We start from the raw sequence: 19699 nt of genomic DNA, 5'->3' as shown, positions 1-19699 counted from the left end.
TATTTATTTTTATATACCGAAATTCATGTAGACAATTACACATCACTTCGGTTTACAGTATAACAAACTAGCAAGTAAGATTGCTTTTACATATAACAGGTATAATATAACTTGGAGCCAAGTAACAGGGTCAAAGAACAATAAAATTATAGGCTAGTGGGATAACCCCCAGGGGCTTTTTACGAGTGAATACGGGAGAGGTGCTGCCGCTGATGCTTGCTATCGTAAGCACATCCAATAATATCGGCACATTGAATACCCGTGTATCTGTTGAGTGAATGAAAGGCAGGGGCATTTCTGCCCATATTCCATTTCCAAAGTCTGTCTAATAATCAGCTGTTTTAGAGTCTTATTTAAGACCTGGATATTTATTAATCAAAACACGACACAAGTTGAGCCCCTGATGTAGCCCCATTGAAAGAGGGCGAAACTCGGCCAGAGTCGGGCTTGTTTACATATTCGTGTTACTGCTCAATAAAGAAATCCAGTTTGGACATCTGGCTGCTAATCCTGTTTTGTTGCCCCCAGGAGCAACAAGGACTCCACTAGGCTGTGGCCGCACCAAGGCTCTGGGCACTTTTGCCCTCATGGGTCTGTAGTTGCTGGATACAGAGTCTGCTGGCTAAGGCCAGGGACACGCCTCTCTTACAACCTGAAGTGAGGTCATAAAAGAGGTGTGTACTCTATCCCCAACAGATGTGGAGGGGGAAATCCCATACATGATGACTGGTCAAGCTGGAAGAAAAGGAAAATTTGTATTATGCTCATTTGATCTTTAACCTTTAAATTTATTTAGGTCCATTTAAGCCTCACACCCCTCATTAACCCACTTACAAACCAATAGCTCCATCTATTTCTACTCATCTGACCACTTTCCCACCTTCAGCTTTATGGGTTTTCTTTAATAAGAAAATACAGGTCAGAAATTTAAAAAAAGATAAGAAACCTACATAAACACAAGATGACACACCAAAAAGAGGAGCAAGGCAACACCTCTGTGAGAAAACATTTCAAACCAGACCACTGCATCAATAATGGCAAAAATTAGAAAATTCTGTGGCAAAGTTTCTGAAATTCGGTGGCAATTCTGCAGCACATTTGCATAAAATTGAATAATTTTGTACACTGACATATTTTGGTCTTGTCTGTACATGTTGTTCTTTAGGGAATTATATTATGGAGGTCAGGAATCTCAGAGATGAGGAAAGAAGGGAAGATCCTAAGAGGAATAAGATGTCCTTCCTTGACTCCAGCCTGGAACACCCCCCCCCCCCCCCCCCCAACACACACACACATTCATTTCCCAGGTCCTCAGTCTATATCTCTCACTTTTCCTCTCCCCATCCCCAGTCCTCTTTCACTTTTTCTCTTTACACACATCCTCTGATCCTTTTAGTCCTTCTCTAGCCTGCCAATTCTTCCTCCCTATCCTTCTCCCCCCCTCTGATTGGGCCAGCAGGAGGAGGAAGAGAATAGTGGATCTTCAGGCTGCTGCTTCCTCCTCCTCTACTGTGTGGGGTTGACTGCTGCTTTGAATTGAATGGCACATCTGTAGTAACCCACTGATCAAAACGCAGTTGGGCCCCATACAGAGGTAGAAATTGTGTCTCGAGAAGCCACAGCTCACCTCCTATTCCCGCTAGACTGATCACTGTGGGGAAGAAGTTGACTGGTGAAGGGGGTTGTTCATGGATGTGTGGATGTGCTGGCAAGTTGCTGCCTTCCATTGCGATTCAGCATGGACCAACAAATTCCATGGCAAGGGTTGGATTTGGGGGCCTTGCTTATAAATCTTTTGCTTTTCTCTTACCTGCTCCCTCCCCCGCTCCCTGTTTTTTGTAATTTCCTCCTATCTCAAGTTTATTGTGAACCGGCGTGATGTGCCCCACGAATGCCGGTATATTAAAAGCTGTTAAATAAAATAAATAAATAAATCAGAATACTAAATGGAAAATTTAGAACAAACCAAGAAAGTATGACATCGGAAATTAAAATAACCAGGCATTTAAAAAATGAACAAGTGCCTCGCTGCTGTCATACAGCCCCCTGCCTGGACAGCAGGTCTCCTGTCAGCTGTTCTACCTGGTCTCGTACATGGAGAAATGATATGAATCCAGAGAAGGATGAGGAGACAGCGATACAGTTCTACATACAGCAAATGCTGAACAATGGTAACAATTCTGCAGCACAAATTGCCTTCCCTAAAGGTTCTACAAAACGATAAGACAGTTTTACATACAATTTGTATCTGACTTGGGGATCCTGGGGAAGGGGGGCGGGGGGGGGGGGGGGGTGTCTCTAGTTATGAGGTGCCAGACCCAGTTACCTCAATGCTTAGCATGAGTTTTTTACACCTTGTAAAGTAAACTCCTGGGTCAGAGGTGGAACAAAGTTAATTCACATTTCTGCGGCTGGGGCTAGTGTTAGTCCAGTGGGGTCCCAGATCTGCAGTGGTCTACTCTGGATCTAGGAGAACTGAGTTCAGGATCTCAACACTCAGAACTCCAGGTCCAGGACCACACTGGGAGCACAACATCATAGACAAACACTAGCCCCAGAAATGTGAATTATCTTTACTCCATCTGTGACCTCGCATCCAGTAGTTACATTTCCAGCATTAAAAGAACGTGAGTTAAACCTTCAGGGCTTAATGCACTTCCCTGCACTGGGGAGTAATAGCCAATGTCTTCATTAAAATGGCATTTGCATGATGGTGAGCTACTTTGAGTGCACAGTTTTACTCAAGTTGTATACACATTTTTTGAGTGGATGAAGAGTAATTTTATAATACTATGGATAACATATGACAAATTTGCACATAAATTACATCAATTTTCAAAATGGAGCATACATTTGTATGTTTGTTTTGAAAATTATCTCACCGAAAGTATCCACATAAGTTACACCTATTATCTGGAGTACATAAGTTTCTTGTGTGAACATATGCGCATACTTGTTAACATCGAAAAAGATGCACAAGAGTGAAAACTCCATCCCAACCTTGCCCCCAGGAATGCCTCCGCACAGTCTGGATAAACGTATGCATGCAATTAACCAATACATTGGATGGGCGTTTTTATAAAACCCATTTCTGCTTGCAAAACTTTGTTTTGCATGTAGAAATGCATTTGAAAATTACCCTAAAATCCTCATGAATAAAATTACATGTATAAAAATGTGCATTCAGCCTAACACACATTATTACATCAGTCTGTAAAATACATAATTCTATTTGTCAGATTCTTATTAGTCTCCTAACACATCACCCTTTTCCCCTTAATACCACCAGTGCCATGTAATCTGTGATTTATTTGTATATTCAGATTACATTGTCCTTTGCCTTAATCTGCTCATTTTGTTTTGATCTTTAATGAAGGGTGTGTGGCTCCCGAAAGAAATATAACAAGTTAGTCCAATAAAAAGGTTTTTTTTCCCCCATACTGACTTTTATTTCCACATATTCAAGTAGACTAACAAAGTAACTTTAGAAGAGATAGCTACTTGTATGCGCGATAGTTTTTAAGCAATAGATGAAAGTTTCATTACTGCCCACGTTATTCATACATTCTGATACGTCAGGCAAACAGCTGAAAGGGAATAATTTCTAAATGTAACAATTACCTTGTTAAATGTCACAGCAACAAATCTATCAAATGTCAATGCTCTTAGGCAGATAGGTCAAAAATATGTGCCTCTTATCAAAAGTTTCTAGAACTCAAGAACCAAATGAAAACTGAAGCAGAACAGTAGAAGACAAAGAAAGCACAAATACACAATTTGTGCTTCTCAGTAATTCAAGTTCTGCATCATATGGAAACACTTATAATTCAAAATTACACATAAAACTGGTCAAGTCTATCAAATCTTAGTATATGTCTTCTACACAAATTTTTGCAAAGACAAGTATTTTTGCATGAAGCTTTTCAAACTGAGAAAAATAATTAAAACAGCAGTTTAAGTAGTTTTTACCACAAAGTATTATACTACTGTACCTGTATGAGATCGTTTATGAAGTTCTAAATTGCTTGGATGCTTAAAAACCTTTCCACATAAGTCACAAGTGTAACATCTCTGCGGCTGAAGAGTTTGTGACTGTTCTTCTAGGTCAGAAATATTTTGAGGCAGTTCTGTCTCAATCGTTTGATCAAGCATCTTAAAAGTTGCAAGACTAGTAGTTTCTTGTTCGATAGTAGTGCTGATAATGGCGTTAGGTGAAGGTGTGGCATTAGACTCAGTCTCCCCATCTGCATGGTTACCATTCCCATTACATTCAGGAAATAATTCTGCAGATTTCTGCAATCTCAGAAAATTTAATTTCTTTAAGTGCACTGCCTTTTTTAAGCGCATCTGTTTGGGAAACTGCAAGAAGGCACTTTCTGAATCCTGGTTGGCGGCAAGTTCGTTTAAAGACGGAACCAAAGAATTTGATGGCAGGGGATCTGAGGATTCTAAAATACATTCTGCATTATTCACAATCCATGAATGACTGTCCACTATTTGGGATTCTTTAGAGATGCTAGTACACAAAGGCTGTTCTGCTATTTCATTTTGTTTAGAAGAAGCATTTTGTTTATAGAACTGCTTACTATAAAAGTTCCGCAGTTTATAATGGTGGCTTGGCTGTGCAAGGGGAGGTGCTGTGCAGCTATCATTAGGAGTCTCTGAAGCTTGCTTATGTACATTGTGTGAGACATTCTGATTCTTATCCACTTGTGGTCCACTGGACTGTTTATCTCCCAAAATTTTATGACCATGTGCCTGTGCATCTGCTGCACAGTCCTGGAGTAAATGATTAGTATAATTCTCACTTGCAGTAGTATTAGCACCTGTTAACAATGTACCTTGCAAAGAGAATGCACTGTTGCAAAGTAAGCTTCCAGGCTGATCTACCACTTTATTGGGTTTTAGGAAAGCACAACACATAGTCAGGACATTTTGCACTTGAAGGCACTGTGCAATGTCCAACATGGCTTGCACATTGTCCTGGTTCAAATCAAGGTGGGAAGTGTACATGAAGTCCAGGATCTGGCCTATGCCACCAACATTTTTAATGTCTAAATGAAAGACATCATTCTTCTGGCTAGTGGAATTCTGAAATAATGATCTAAAAAAAGAAAAAAAAAAACGTCCACAGATTAAAAAAAAACCACTTTCCAAAAAAGTGGCTGTCATGTAAAATGCATCAAAACATTTGTTTGTATATATATTTATTTTTTTTCCATATTACTTAACAATGTAGTACTTAGGAATTAGGAGCATCAACATAATAAGGAATTATAAGGGCAATTACTAATGATATCATCAATCTCTTGTAAATACAATGGTAATAAACTATCGTAGATTTTTTAAATTGTTCATCAGCACTCTGAATCATATTTAATATCTTATGCAAAACTAAAACACACCCCCACATAACAAGATAAGCATATAGTATAATATAATTAAAAAAAAAAAATAATGAAAACCCCAGCCTAAACCAACCTAAAAAATGATGCCCAGCCAAAAAGTTAATACATATTAAAGTCTGCAATTGTATTCCAATTGCATTGAAGTTTTGGAAAATAAAGCCTGAAAAAGCTCCATATTTATGCATTCAAATCTCATCTGAAGGGCATGGCAAATCCACTTTAAGAAATAGGAGGTCCTGAATGTGCATATAAAAGATCAATCATGCCAAAATAAGTGATGACAAAACCTGAACCTTATGCACATTTTATTGAATTCTGACCTAGTTCGCAAATCTAACAGGAGTTGAAAAACATATTGTATGTCCAAGGTTCTAATGTACTTTTCAAATCTGGATTTTGCATGTGAACCAAGGGATGTTCCAATGCATCTCCTAAACCTAGACAAGGCTTGCCAATACATCCAGGGTAAAATATACTTTGAGAACTTAGAGGGTCAGTGAAAAAAAAACAAAAAACCTTTTAGTAGCTAGGGAATATTTTTTTTCTTATTTCTGTTTTATTTTGCTATTTTGCTTATTTTTTTCTTTATTCCACTTATTTCTCTCATTTTTAAATTTAGTTTTATATATACTTACCTCTTTTCCTTTATTTTTATGTTTTTTTTCTGAATTTTAAGCACCTTAGTTCCTGGGATTTTTCAGCCCTAAGTTCCCATGCAACAAAAGCAAGGCCGCAATGACCTAATGTGCTCTTTACAAATTAACAATGCTGGGAAATCAAAATGAGTCATATTTAATGAAGTTTTAAGTGAGAAAATGCAAATTATAAGAATCTCTTTAAACTGAGCAAAGTTTGAAAACCAAAACAGAGTGCAAAGCTTTTCAAATGAGATATTTTAAAGGAGGGGGCCAAAATATTGTTAAAGAAAATTTTTTCTTACCTGCTAATTTTTGTTCCTGTAGTACCAACGGATCAGTCCAGACTCCTGTGTTTATTCATCCCTGCCAGCAGATGGAGACAGAAAAGCCTCGCTGACGCTGCTTGAAAAGCCCTGGTGCCACCTGCAGTAGTTCAGTATTAATCTGTACCCAAGCTAAAAACACTATGTGCAATAAATTGAATAAAAAAGTGTCAAAAAACTTGAACACATTTGTAAGTTATGAACAACAAAGAACAGAAGTTTGCTGAAAAGATTATAGCTGAGCAGAAGACTCCCCTCCAACCTGGGTGGGTTCTGGACTGATCTGTTGGTACTACAGGAACGAAATTTAGCAGGTAAGAACCAATTTTCTTTTCCCTCTATGTACCCGGATCAGTCCAGACTCTGATGTACCAAAGCTTCCTAGAGAGGGTGGGACCTGGAGAGTCCCACTTGCAAGACACCTTCACCAAAAGACTGGGAATCAGATAATCCCATATCCAATCAGTAATGCCTTGCAAAAGTATGCAGCGATTTCCAAGTCGCCGCTCTGCAAATCTCTTGCGGAGGCACCAACTGAGCCTCTGCCCATAAAGCGGCCTGAGCCCGCATCGAATGAGCCCAGAAACCCCCCCTGGGATTTGACGGCCCTTAAGAATGTACACCGGCCCAATAGCCTCCTTAAGCCATCTAGCAATAGTTGCTTTGGAGGCATGGGTACCCTTCTTTGATCCGCTCCATAAAACAAAAAGATGATCAGACCTCCTGAAATCATTAGTAACCTTGAGATAGTGAAGCAAGGTCCTGCGGACATCCAACAGCTTAAGCTCCCGAGCATGCTGCGTAGAATCATCCAACCCTGCAAATGCTGGGAGCTCGATAGTCTGATTAACATGAAAGGCAGAGACCACCTTTGGGACAAAGGAGGGAACCGTACGCAATGTAATTCCAGAATCAGATATTTGAAGAAACGGATCCCTACAAGACAAGGCTTGCAATTCAGAAATCCTCCTGGTGGAACAGATGGCCACCACACAGAACACAACCTTGAGAGTCAGATCCTTAAGGGTCGTTCTCTGAATTGATTCAAATGGAGCATCACACAATTCTCGCAGAACAAGATTAAGGTTCCAGGGAGGACATGCTTTCCACACATGAGACCGCAAATTCTTAATTCCCCGAAGAAACCTCTGTACATCCGGATGAGAAGATAAGGAATAACCTTCAATCTTTCCTTTTAAGCAGGCAAGAGCCACTACCTGCACTCTAAGAGAATTAAAAGTGAAGAATTAGGTGAAATTACTGCTTTTAAGAAAATTGCCCCATGTTGACTAGTAACTGAAATAAAAAGGCCTGAAGGGAAACAAATTTACTTGTTAGTAAAAGGTTATTGCCAGCACAGAGACAGGACGGCTGGAGGCTGGGAACAGCATGGGAATGCAGGGCAAATGTGAGATAAGGAAGTTATAACAAACAAGAGAAAGCCTGCATGAGCAGAATGTGTGAAGTCTGAGGTGCGCATGAAGAGAAAGTTACCAGCTGAAGTAAGTGATGAGCAAAGGGAGGGAAAATTATGCGAGCTATGTTTATCAGTGTATAAAAGGGTAATACAAATTTAAAACAATGCGTAAACGGCATTGCTCAAGATGCAGTATATTCCGTAATCAGCTACGTTTACTTCCTGAAGGGAAACACAATCTTCTTGTTCCCTTCGGTTTCCGCTAGTTGCTATTTGTCATTCACTATTTGCTGTCTTGATTTATTGTATGCATGCATGAAATGAACAAAGCCTGTCAGCTTTTATAAAATCTTTAAGCTACTTAATAAATGTTATGAAACTGAAAGTGTGTTTTGTCACTGGCTCTCTCTCAAGAGAGAAACCAAGCAGGAAAAATTGCTTACCTGATAAGTTCGTTTTCCTTAGTGTAGACAGATGGACTCAGGACCAATGTGTATAGTGTACTTGTGCTAGCAGTTGGAGACCGATCAGATTTCAATCTGACGTCAGCACCTAGTACATATACCCCTGCAGGAAGTGCAGAAGCTCAGTATTCTTCCTTGCAAAGCATTATGGATATATGTGTGACTGACTGATGGATTAACTTAATGAGTTTAACTCTGATAACTTTGTTGCAACGTTAAGCTTTTTGATTAATTTTGATTAACTTGAATTGGTTGATTGACTATAGCTGGAGACCGCCAGTGTCCTCAACCGGAAAGCGTCAACACCCGGCAGGGTGGGTGCCCTATGTAAAGGAAGACATGGCTTACCTTGATTCAATGAACCCTCATGTGTAACGGCAGCCGAGGGTGGGCTGCTGAGTCCATCTGTCTACACTAAGGAAAACGAAATTATCAGGTAAGTAATTTCTCCATTTCCTAGCGTGTAGCAGATGGACTCAGGACCAATGGGATGTATATAAGAGCTACTCCCGAATTGGATGGGAGGCTGCCCAAGGTCCGCTTAGGATTGCTCTTGCGAATGCTGTGTCCTCCTGGGCCTGAACATCCAGACGGTAGAATCTGGAGAAGGTATGGATGGAGGACCACGTTGCCGCTCTGCAGATCACGTCCATTAATCAATTATTCAAAAACTTATTTTATGTTTTTATTATTTTCTTAAAATTTTCTCTTTATATCTTTGAAAACCTAAATTTAAAACGTTAATGTGAAACACTGAATGTAGAACAAGAGATTAGGTCGCCAATCACTCAGGATCGGAGCATTACTTATCTTGCACTTAAAGTCCTCAAAAAGATCTTTCAGCGGCACTTGCCCCAACAAGGCCCAGTTTCGAATGTTCTTCTTCAGGGGAAGCCACTCCAACTTTGTCCCAAACGATTTGATCACATTTCATGTTCCAAATCCATGAAGAGCTCGCCTAAGCGCTGCTCACTCCACTCTCCTCTTCAAAAAAATGGCGGACCCGCCTAAGCAGTGCTTAGGCGAACTCTTCATGGATTTGGAACATGAAATGTGATCAAATCATTTGGGACAAAGTTGAAGTAGCTTCCCCTGAAGAAGAACATTCGAAACTGGGCCTTGTTGGGGCAAGTGCCGCTGAAAGATCTTTTTGAGGACTTTAAGTGCAAGATAAGTAACGCTCCGATCCTGAGTGATTGGCGACCTAATCTCTTGTTCTACATTCAGTGTTTCACATTAACGTTTTAAATTTAGGTTTTCAAAGATATAAAGAGAAAATTTTAAGAAAATAATAAAAACATAAAATAAGTTTTTGAATAATTGATTAAAGGACGATGTGGTGGATGGAGGTGCTTATGATTACACAATAAAAATTGAGCCAGACACCAGGGTCTGGTGCTTTTGAAATTGTATGAAGCATCACCACACACCCATCAAATATTTAAAACAACATATAAAAAATTCCTTTAATAGCATTCATTAAGTTTAAATTAGGTTGGGTATGTGTGAGGCACAGAGGTGAAATAAAAAGAAAAAGAAAAAATATACATTTAAAGCAAAAAGAAAAAAACTTGTTCTGTGTGCGGGTTTGTTTGATGAGTTTGACAATCGAGTTACCCCCATGCTTTGTGATTAGATATCGTTAGCTCTGCAGATCTCGGCAGGCGACAGCATTCTAGTTTCTGCCCAGGAGACCGCCTGCGCTCTGGTGGAGTGGGCCTTGACCTGTAGAGGTGGTGGTTTTCCTGCTTCTACTTTGGCCGCCTTGATGACTTCTTTAAGCCAACGCGCAATGGTTGCCCATGAGGCCGCTTCCCCTTGCTTCTTCCCGCTGTGAAGGACGAACAGGTGGTCTGTCTTTCGTACTGGTTCCGACATTTCCAGATATCTGGATAGGAGTCTGCCGATGTCGAGACGGCGTAGGGATCGGCCTTCTTCCGACTTCTTCAAACCTTTCCTCGTTGGTAATGATATGGTTTGGTTGAGGTGGAAGAGTGATACCACTTTGGGTAGGAAGGAAGGGACCGTGCGTAGATGGATGGTCCCTGGAGTGATTCTGAGGAATGGATCCCGGCAGGACAGAGCTTGTAGCTCTGAGATGCGGCGGGCCGAGCATACGGCCAGCAAGAACACCATCTTAAGGGTTAGTAGATGGAGAGACAGGCCTAGAGGGGTCTGAACGCGGGTCCCGCTAGGAATTCCAGAACTAGGTTGAGGTTCTACAGGGGCACTGGCCACTTCAGTGGTGGGCGAATGTGTTTGACCCCTTTCAGGAATCGCGAAACATCTGGGTACGCGGCAATGCTGTTGCCCTCGCTCCTGGAACCGTAGCATGACAGCGCTGCCACCTGAACCTTGATTGAGTTGAGGGACAGGCCTTTCTGAAGTCCATTCTGTAAGAATTCCAAGATTATGGGAACTTTAGCGGAGTGTGGTTTGGTGCTGTGATCTTCGCACCAGGCATCAAATACTCTCCAGATTCTTATGTACGTTAGCGATGTGGAGAACTTGCGTGCTCGGAGTGTATCTATTGCTGTCGCGGAGTATCCCCTCTTCCTCAGTCGGGCCCTCTCAATGGCCAGACCGTAAGAGAGAATTGAGCTGGATCCTCGTGGAGGATGGGGCTTTGTTGTAGTAGGTCCCTGTGTGGGGGCAGGGGTAGAGGAGCCCCTGCCAGTAGTCTTCTCATGTCTGCGTACCAGGGTCTTCTTGGCCAGTCTGGGGCCACCAGAAGAACTAGGCCTCTGTGTCGCCGAATCTTGTGGATGATTGCGCCCAGCAGGGGCCATGGGGGAAAGGCGTATAGCAGGGTCCCCGGTGGCCAGGTCTGTACCAGGGCGTCGATACCTTGTGACTGTGGGTCTCGCCTGCGACTGAAGTATCTGGGTACTTGTTGGATCTGTTTGCTAGCAGATCCATGTCCAGAGTCCCCCACCGATCCACTATCATCTTGAAGGCTGTGGGTGACAGCTTCCATTCTCCCGGGTTTAGGCTTTCCCTGCTGAGGAAGTCTGCCGTGGTGTTGTCCTTCCTGGCGATGTGGACGGCGGAGATGTCCTGGAGATTTGCTTCCGCCCAGGTCATCAGGGGGGGCTATTTCTAAGGATACCTGTTGGCTTCTGGTTCCGCCCTGCCGGCTGATGTATGCCACCGTGGTGGCGTTGTCCGACATCACTCTGACCGCTTTGTTTTGAAGTCTGTGGGCAAATCGCAGGCAGGCTAACCTGACTGCCCGTGCCTCTAGTCGGTTGATGTTCCACCCTGACTCGTCTTTGTTCCACCGCCCTTGGGCGGTTAGCTCTTCGCAGTGTGCTCCCCATCTGCTTAGGCTGGCATCTGTGGTGAGCAGGGTCCAGGTTGGGGAGGATATTCTTGATCCCCGGCTCATGTGGTTGGACTGTAGCCACCACCGTAGCTGGGTCCGAACTCTGGTCAGTAGGGGTAGATGTACGGTGTAGTTCTGTGATCGTGGACTCCACCGAGATAGGAATGAGCACTGCAAGGGTCTCATGTGAGTTCGCGCCCATGATACTACTTCTAATATGGATGCCATTAGACCGAGGACTTGTAGATAATCCCAAGCTGTGGGCTGGGTGGCGCTCAGCAGGGTCTGTAGTCGGTTCCGCAGCTTTGATCTCCTCGTGGGGGTCAGGCTGACCTTGTCCTCCTTGGTGTGGAATCGGACTCCTAGGTATTCCAGCGACTGTGATGGCTGTAGGGAACTCTTGTTTGTGTTGACTACCCATCCTAGGCTTTCCAGTAGAGTTATGACTCTGTTGGTTGCTCGGTGGCTCTCCTCCGGTGAGTTGGCCCTGATTAGCCAATCGTCCAGGTAGGGATGGACAAGGATTCCTTCCTTCCTGAGTGTCGCTGCTACTACTACTATTACCTTGGTAAAGGTCCGCGGTGCGGTGGCTAACCCGAAGGGTAGTGCCCGGAGTTGGTAGTGTTGATTCAGGACCTTGAAGCGTAAGTAGCGCTGGTGATCCTGATGGATTGGGATGTGCAAGTAGGCCTCCGACAAGTCCAGGGATGTGATGAACTCTCCTGGCTGTATTACACGAATGACTGACCGCAGGGTTTCCATGCAAAATCTTGGGACCCTTAGGTGTCGGTTGACTGACTTGAGGTCCAGGATGGGCCTGAATGTGCCCTCTTTCTTGGGTACGATGAAGTAAATGGAGTAGTGTCCAGAATTTATCTCCCGTGCAGGCACTGGGGTTATGGCCTTTAGGGCCAGGAGTCTGGTCAGAGTAGCCTCTACTGCTGCCCTCTTGAGGGGGTCGTAGCAGGGAGATTCCACGAACTTGTCCGGAGGGGTTCGGAGGAAGTCCAGGTAGTACCCTTCTCGGATGATGGCTAGGACCCACTTGTCCGAAGTTATCTCGACCCATCTGCGGTAGAATAGGGTTAGTCTGCCCCCTATGGCTTCTTCCCTTGGATGGGTCGGCTGATTCTCATTGTGGGGTGCGGCTGGGACCTGGGCCCGAGCCGGTTCCCCTCTTGCTGTGTCTGTTCCGAAAGGACTGGTTCCTGGCTGGAGGCGGGGTGCTTGGTAGCTATTCCTGTACGGGTTGAAGCGTTGTGAGCTTCTGCCTCTGGATGGCCTGGGGAAGGGGCGCTGGTTTCTCTTTGTCTTGTCTTCTGGCAGACGAGGTAATGGAGAGTCGCCCCATTTGTTAGCCAGTTTCTCTAGTTCGCTGCCGAACAGGAGGGATCCCTTGAAGGGCATCCTTGTGAGGCGTGTCTTGGAGGAGGCGTCGGCCGACCAATTTCTCAGCCAGAGTTGTCTCCTGGCTGCCACTGAGGATGACACTCCCCTGGCTGCTGTGCGTACTAGATCGGAGGCAGCGTCAGTGAGGAACGAAAGCGCTGGTTCCATCTCTTCCCCCGGGGTGTTGTTCCTGGCTTGAGATAAACAGGAACGTGTCACCACGGTGCAGCAGGTCGCAATTTGTAGGGACATGGCTGCCACCTCAAAGGCTTGTTTCAGTATGGCTTCCAGGCGCTGGTCATGTGCATCCTTGAGGGCCGCCCCTCCCTCCACTGGTATGGTGGTGCGCTTAGCGACTGCGCAAACTATGGCGTCCACCTTGGGGCACGCTAGTAGCTCCTTGGTTGCTGGGTCCAGGGGGTACATGGTCGATAAGGCTCGACCCCCTTTGAATGAGGACTCCGGCACATTCCACTCCAGGTCGATTAGCTGTTGCACCGCCTGTAGGAGGGGAAAATGGTGGACTGTCTGTCGAAGGCCCTCTAGCAGGGGGTTCATTCTAGGTTCCCCCGGGGTGCCTTGGCCCGGGATAGCGAGTTCCGATAGGCATTGAGATACCAGGTCTGGAAGATCCTCCTTTGCGAAGAAGCGTCTCATGGTTCGATGCGGCTCTGTCCCAGAGGGAAGTTCTCCCTCCTCGAGGGGCTCGACTTCCTCCTCGGAGAAATCCGTGTCCACGTAGGTGGGGCTTCTGGGTGGTGGGAGCCTGTGTCTAGGCCTCGAGGGTCCTGGGGCATGAGGGTCTTCCGGTGCATATGGGTCAGCTCGGGTTTCAGACTGCATCTTGACAAAGGCGTGAATCCCTTTAAATAACTCCACCCAGGAGATCGATGCAGGTTCTAAGTTGAGGGGCGCCAGATCTCTGGGGATGGACTCGCTGGGGCCTGCTAGGTCCGGGGTGTCCCCTGAGGAGCTAGCACTGAGTCTTGGGTGGGACTGGCCCTGGCCTGGGGCTCCAAGGGCCTCCTCACATTGGGCGCATAGGGCGTCTACTTCCTCGCTCTATGCGGCTCTGAGGTGGCATGCTGAGCAGAGGCCTAGAGCTTTTATGCCTGATTCTGGAGGTGCTGCTTCTGTGGACGCATGGGCTCTTGTGCGATCTATTGCATCAGATATATGCGCGCCGGTACGCTCCAAGCCGTAAATACGCGCTTTGTAGTGTGCGCGAGGCTTATGCGCGGAGGATTTTTAATGTGCGCCTAAGGATGTGCGCCAAATATTGTGCACCTATAACACGCGCCCAAATATTGTGCGCCTACGGCACGCGCCCTATTGGCGCCTAAAACACGTGCCCAATTATCGGTGCCTATAATACGCGCCCAATCCTTGTGAACCTAGCTTACATGCGCGCCCGACTATTTTCGGGCGCCGTTAACTTGTGTGCTAGGCTTTGTGCGCGCGATCGGGCGGAGGGCGGCGAACAAGGCCAAGATGGCGACGGCGAGCGTGCAGGCAAGATGGCGACCTCCTTGAGGGATCTCCACGCGGGCAGACCCTGCTAATCCTCGATCTTCGGAAACCGGTAAATAAAGGATGTACGCCTTACCTTGTCTTCGGCGCTTCCCGGTTGCGACCCGGGCGGTCTCCGGCTGCGGGGGGAGAGGGTGATTACCTTCACCGCCGCGCTCGAGGGGGTGCACCCGCCGCCTCTAAGCCACGCCCGAACTCCTCTCGCTCGGGGGCTAAGTCCTCGCTGTGAATCAGCTCCGGACTGAGGCTGCCTTTATGCCGCGCCCGAACTCCTCTCGCTCGGGGGCTAGGTCCCTGCCGTGAATCGGCCACCGGACCGAGGCTCTTACCTCCGAGGGACCATGGAAATCACCTCTGGAAACTCAACTGGGGGAGGGACCCGAGGGTATCACCGCAGGAGTGCGGTGCTCGTCTTCAGGTAGGATTTTTCTTTAAAATTTAGTAGAATGCTCGGTGAGCGTGAAGATAGCTCCTAACTGCTTTGGAGATGGAAAATACTGGGCTTCTGCATTTCCTGCAGGGGTATATGTACTAGGTGCTGACGTCAGATTGAAATCTGATCCGTCTCCAACTGCTAGCACGAGTACACTATACCCATTGGTCCTGAGTCCATCTGCTGCACGCTAGGAAATCAGGGTTATAACATTTTTTTTAATTTTTTTTTTTTTAAACGATGGTGGAGAATGCAGGGCAACTGCTAGGCACTGCAGGGCACGGACAGACTCTGGTTTCGCTCCCTAGGTATGCTGCGGATTTCTTGCTTTTCTTTATACTTTTGTCAATTACTCCTCCTTTTCTTGCCTTTTACTAATAAAGATTATTCATTAAGACAAAAAAGCTGTTAATTGTTCTAGAAAGAAAGGCCAACCTTCTGCCCGAGATGTGTAGGCTACAGGCTTTGAACTCCCTGTGGGCGTGGAGCCAAGCAGGTAACAAGTGAACTCCCTGAGTATTGCAGCGCTCAGATAAATGAACATAATATATTACTGGCTGAGATTGAGGTAAGCAAAAAAATTGAAGAAATAGCACTCGTCATCAATAGTGGGGTCAGTTAAACGTGTGCACACTTCTTATTGTTTTATTCAGCTGTTTTTTTTGTGAGTTCTGTATAAAATTCCTTTTTACTTTTTCTACTTTCTGCTTTTTTGATTTTCTCCCTGTATTGTTTTGCCTTGTTTCAGAATTAAAAAGAATTCCTAGGGAAGTTAATGGTAGATTTAAGGGAACTTATAGCATTAAGATAAAATTTTGATTTGATTTCAGAAACCGTTAACTGTCTTTTCCAGAGAAGGGTGGCAAATATTACCAACGGAACTGTTTGGGGAACATCAAAGCACCTCTATTGGGGATATTGTCAATTTGATTGCTGAAGGAGCAATTACTAGTGTTAAAGTTTAGAACTTGAAAGGACACTGGCAGTTAAGGGATTAGTAGCAGAATCTTAGCAGTAGAGAGAAGGAGGGTGTGTGTGAGTGGGGGAATGGGAATGCAGAGAAGTGTTTTCTCAGGAGAAGACAAATAGGGAAAAAGAAAAAAAAACAAACTCCATTCGATCCTTTAGTTTAGAAACAGATTGGTGAGGAATTAAAAGATGTGAATAATAATAATAATAATAATAATAATAGCCTTAATTTAGCAAGAATGTTTAATTTCGTTTACAGTGACGAAGCATTCAAAGATTTGGTCATCACACCCGTACACCTAAAGCGACCCCCTAAGCCCATTTCTTGCAAATCCAAATTGATTTTATCAAATTGCCTTTATGTCAAAAAAATTACAAAGATGCATGCAGTGAATCAAGATAGCAAATCCAAACACTTTACAAACACTTTTTAATCTGATTCTTGAGCTCAAATGTGTAAATTGTCATTTGTCTTTGTGTTATTTATGTAAATATATGTGCCTATGTAATGTCTGAACACTTATGTTATGATGGAATCTTCTTGCTGATTAATCTGAATTTGTTTTGCTGCTCTTAGAGGCTATGCTTCGATGTCAAAAGAAATACGCCATACTGGCAGACGCCATGTGTCATCGATTTCAGAAATCATCCCATCTTTTCCATCCTTTGCAACAAAAGCCATCAGAAGCCATCTTGCACCCTTCATTATTTGAACTGAAATGTTTACACTTCTTGCCTGATTTTCTCTTTATGTTTATCTTGTCATATGCCTTACCTAAATGCTGTTTTTCTTGTTTTTATGAGTCAATGTACCTATTTGCAGATGCCATTATTTAGACAGAATTAATACAGTTTTTCCAAGTGTTTTGTAACATTTTCCAGTCCTATAATTTCTAATACATTTATGCATTTACTTGCTGAGTCAGATATATGATTGCTTGATATGTTTTCCTCTATCTATGGAAGCTAGTCTGATCACATTCAGGGTTCAAGAGGGATATATAATTCTCCCTTATTTCTTGTTTTTATTTTTCCTGACTTTCTTCACTTTCCTGTGCAGAGACTCACTCAGGTGGTTTGGTAGCCCTAAAAGGACATTATTTTTGCATTTGGACATAAAGCATACTGAACACTTCCCCTCAGGGTGGGCTGTCACTTGTTTTAAGTGCAAGTGTTTTATCCTACATACACATTATCTGAATTTATCTGTAATAATAAATGTTTACTCTAATTATTCCTGACTGAAGAGAGAATTGCAACGGTTGTTAGATTTCCTTAATTCGTAACAAAACCATCCTATTAGCTAATACAGGTGTCATTCCATTAGTTACAGGGATTCCTTTTTTTTTTCCAATTTATGGTACAAAAATACAGAACTTACAAGCCATTTTTAGAAGTTATGGTTTATGAATTTGGAATATGCTTTTAACAAAACTATTAATTAATTTTCACAGCCATATGTATTCCAATACAAAGTATTTGTTATTATAAAAGGACAAGGTTGTGTTTCCATTGATAATTTTGAATTAGTTATAGATTTGGTCTACTTGGTGGGAACAACTGGTAACTGGCTCACATTTCTAGGAGAAATTGCAGGGGTTTCTTGTGGTTTGCTCTGGTTCACCTTATAGGTGTGATAGCAGTGTGAATGTGTTTGCCTACTTGTTTATGGGCCTAAACAACATCTCCTATCACCTTGAATACAGTCAACATCCAGAGGTCAAGTATGACACAGAACCTCTATGCTTCTCTTGATACAGCAGCTTCCCTGAAAAGAAACCTCCTCAGGATGAGTTATGTTGACAATGACGGGTAAGATCAGAGTATGCCCTCTGACAACCTAAGCAAGTTGCATGGCCCTGAGTGTGTGATGATTGTCTGCAATCATCAAGAGGGAAATGAAGAATTAGGTGAAATTACTGCTTTAAGAAAATTGCCCCATGTTGACTAGTAACTGAAATAAAAAGGCCTGAAGAGAAACAAATGTACTTGTTAGTAAAAGTTTGCCAGCCTGGAGACAGAACGGGTGAAGGCTGGGAACAGCATGGGAATGCAGGGCGAATGTGAGATAAGAAAGTTATAACAAACAAGAGAATGCGCTGCGTGAGCAGAATGTGTGATGTCTGAGATGCACATGAAGAGAAAGTTACCAGCTGACGGAAGTGATGAGCGAAGGGAGAAGGGAAAATTATGCGAGCTATGTTTATCAGTGTATAAAAGGGTAATACAAATTTAAAACAATGAGTAAACGGCATTGCTCGAAACGCAGTATATTCTGTAATCAGCTACGTTTGCTTCCTGAAGGGAAACACAATCTTCTCGTTCCCTTCGGTTTCCTCTAGTTGCTATTTGTCATTCACTATTTGCTGTTTGCTATCTTGATTTATTGTATGCATGCATGAAATGAACAAAGCCTGTTAGCTTTTATAAGATCTTTAAGCTACTTAATAAATGTTATGTTATGAAACTGAAAGTGTGTTTCGTCACTGGCTATCTCTCAAGAGAGAAACCAAGCAGGAAAAATTCAGGGTTTTAACATTTTTTTAACAATCCTGTTCAACAAAAGCAAGACCTTTAGCTAAACCCTCTTGTAGGAAAGACAAGACTTGAGAAATCGAGGCATGATCCGCCTGTATGCCTCAGTTGGTACACTTAGGGGTGGATTTTAAAACCCCTGCGCGCGTAAATCCGGCAGGATTTACGTGCGCAGGGCCCTCGCGCACCGGCGCGCCTATTTTGCATAGGCCGCCGGCGCGCGTAAGTCCCGGGGCTTTCGAAATGGGGAGGGAGGGGGCGTGTCTGCGGGCGTTCCCGAAACGACGCGGCGTTTCGGGGGCGTGGTCAAGGCCTCCAGACCACGCCCCCGGGACCGGAGGACGGAGCGGGGCTGCCGGCGACGCGCGCAAAGTTACGCCTGCTTTCAGCAGGCGCAACTTTGCCGACAAAGGTAAGGGGGGGGGGGTTTAGATAGGGCGGGGGGGGGGGGGGAAGGTGGGGGGAGGGCGAAGAAAAGTTCCCTCCGAGGCCGCTCCGAAATCGGAGCAGACTCAGAGGGAACAGGCAGGCCGCGCTGGGCTCGGCGCGCGCAGGTTGCACAAATGTGCACCCCCTTGCGTGCGCCAACCCCGGATTTTATAAGATACGCGCGGCTACGCACATCTTATAAAATCTGGTGTACTTTTGTTTGCGCCAGTGGCGCGAACAAAAGTACCGACGCTCATATTGTTTTAAAATCCGCCCCTAAGACTCAAACACTTTCCAAACCCGAACATATGAGAGGGAAGTAGACAGCTGCCTAGCCTGTAAAAGCATAGCGATCACTGGTTCTGGATATCCTCTCTGCCTTAAGCAACGCCTTTCAAAAGCCAAGCCGCTAGACAAAAGCGAACTGCCTGGTCGGAAAATATGGGACCTTGACAGAGAAGATCCGGAAGATGAATGAGGTGCAATGGACCATCCACTGCTATTGACTAGATCTGCGAACCATGGTTGCCGCGGCCATTCAGGAGCTACTAGAGCACCTTCCCGGGGTGCATCTCTATTCGGCGCAATATTTTGCCCACCAAAGGCCATGGAAGAAAAACATACAGCAAGAGTCCCCGAGGCCAAGGCACTAGAGCATCAACTCCCTCGGCACCGTACTCTCTCCAGAGACTGAAGAATCAAGGAGCTTTCGCATTGAGGCGAGTTGTCATCAAATCAACGTGGGGACAACCCCACCTTCTTTGGATGAGCCGCATCGCGGAATCCGCCAACTCCCACTTGCCTGAATCTAAGCTCTGACGGCTGAGGAAATCGGCCTG

General features: G+C 44.5%; 1 protein-coding gene across 3 annotated transcripts in view; it reads right to left on the bottom strand.

Moving 5' to 3' along the window:
• The window catches only part of ZBTB49 (zinc finger and BTB domain containing 49), a 112393-nt gene that overhangs the window by 66049 nt on the left and 26645 nt on the right, over positions 1-19699 (bottom strand). For all 3 annotated transcript variants that reach the window (XM_029591001.1, XM_029590991.1, XM_029591010.1), the window contains one exon: positions 3993-5104. In XM_029591001.1, coding sequence (XP_029446861.1) covers positions 3993-5104 — 1112 coding nt within the window. The remainder of the gene's footprint in view (positions 1-3992; positions 5105-19699) is intronic.

This window comes from Rhinatrema bivittatum, chromosome 1, assembly GCF_901001135.1.
Source record: "Rhinatrema bivittatum chromosome 1, aRhiBiv1.1, whole genome shotgun sequence".
In the NCBI taxonomy this organism is placed as follows: Eukaryota; Metazoa; Chordata; class Amphibia; order Gymnophiona; family Rhinatrematidae; genus Rhinatrema; species Rhinatrema bivittatum.
The sequence above is the reverse complement of the archived record's forward strand: the minus strand, read 5'-3'. Positions and strand labels throughout refer to the sequence as shown.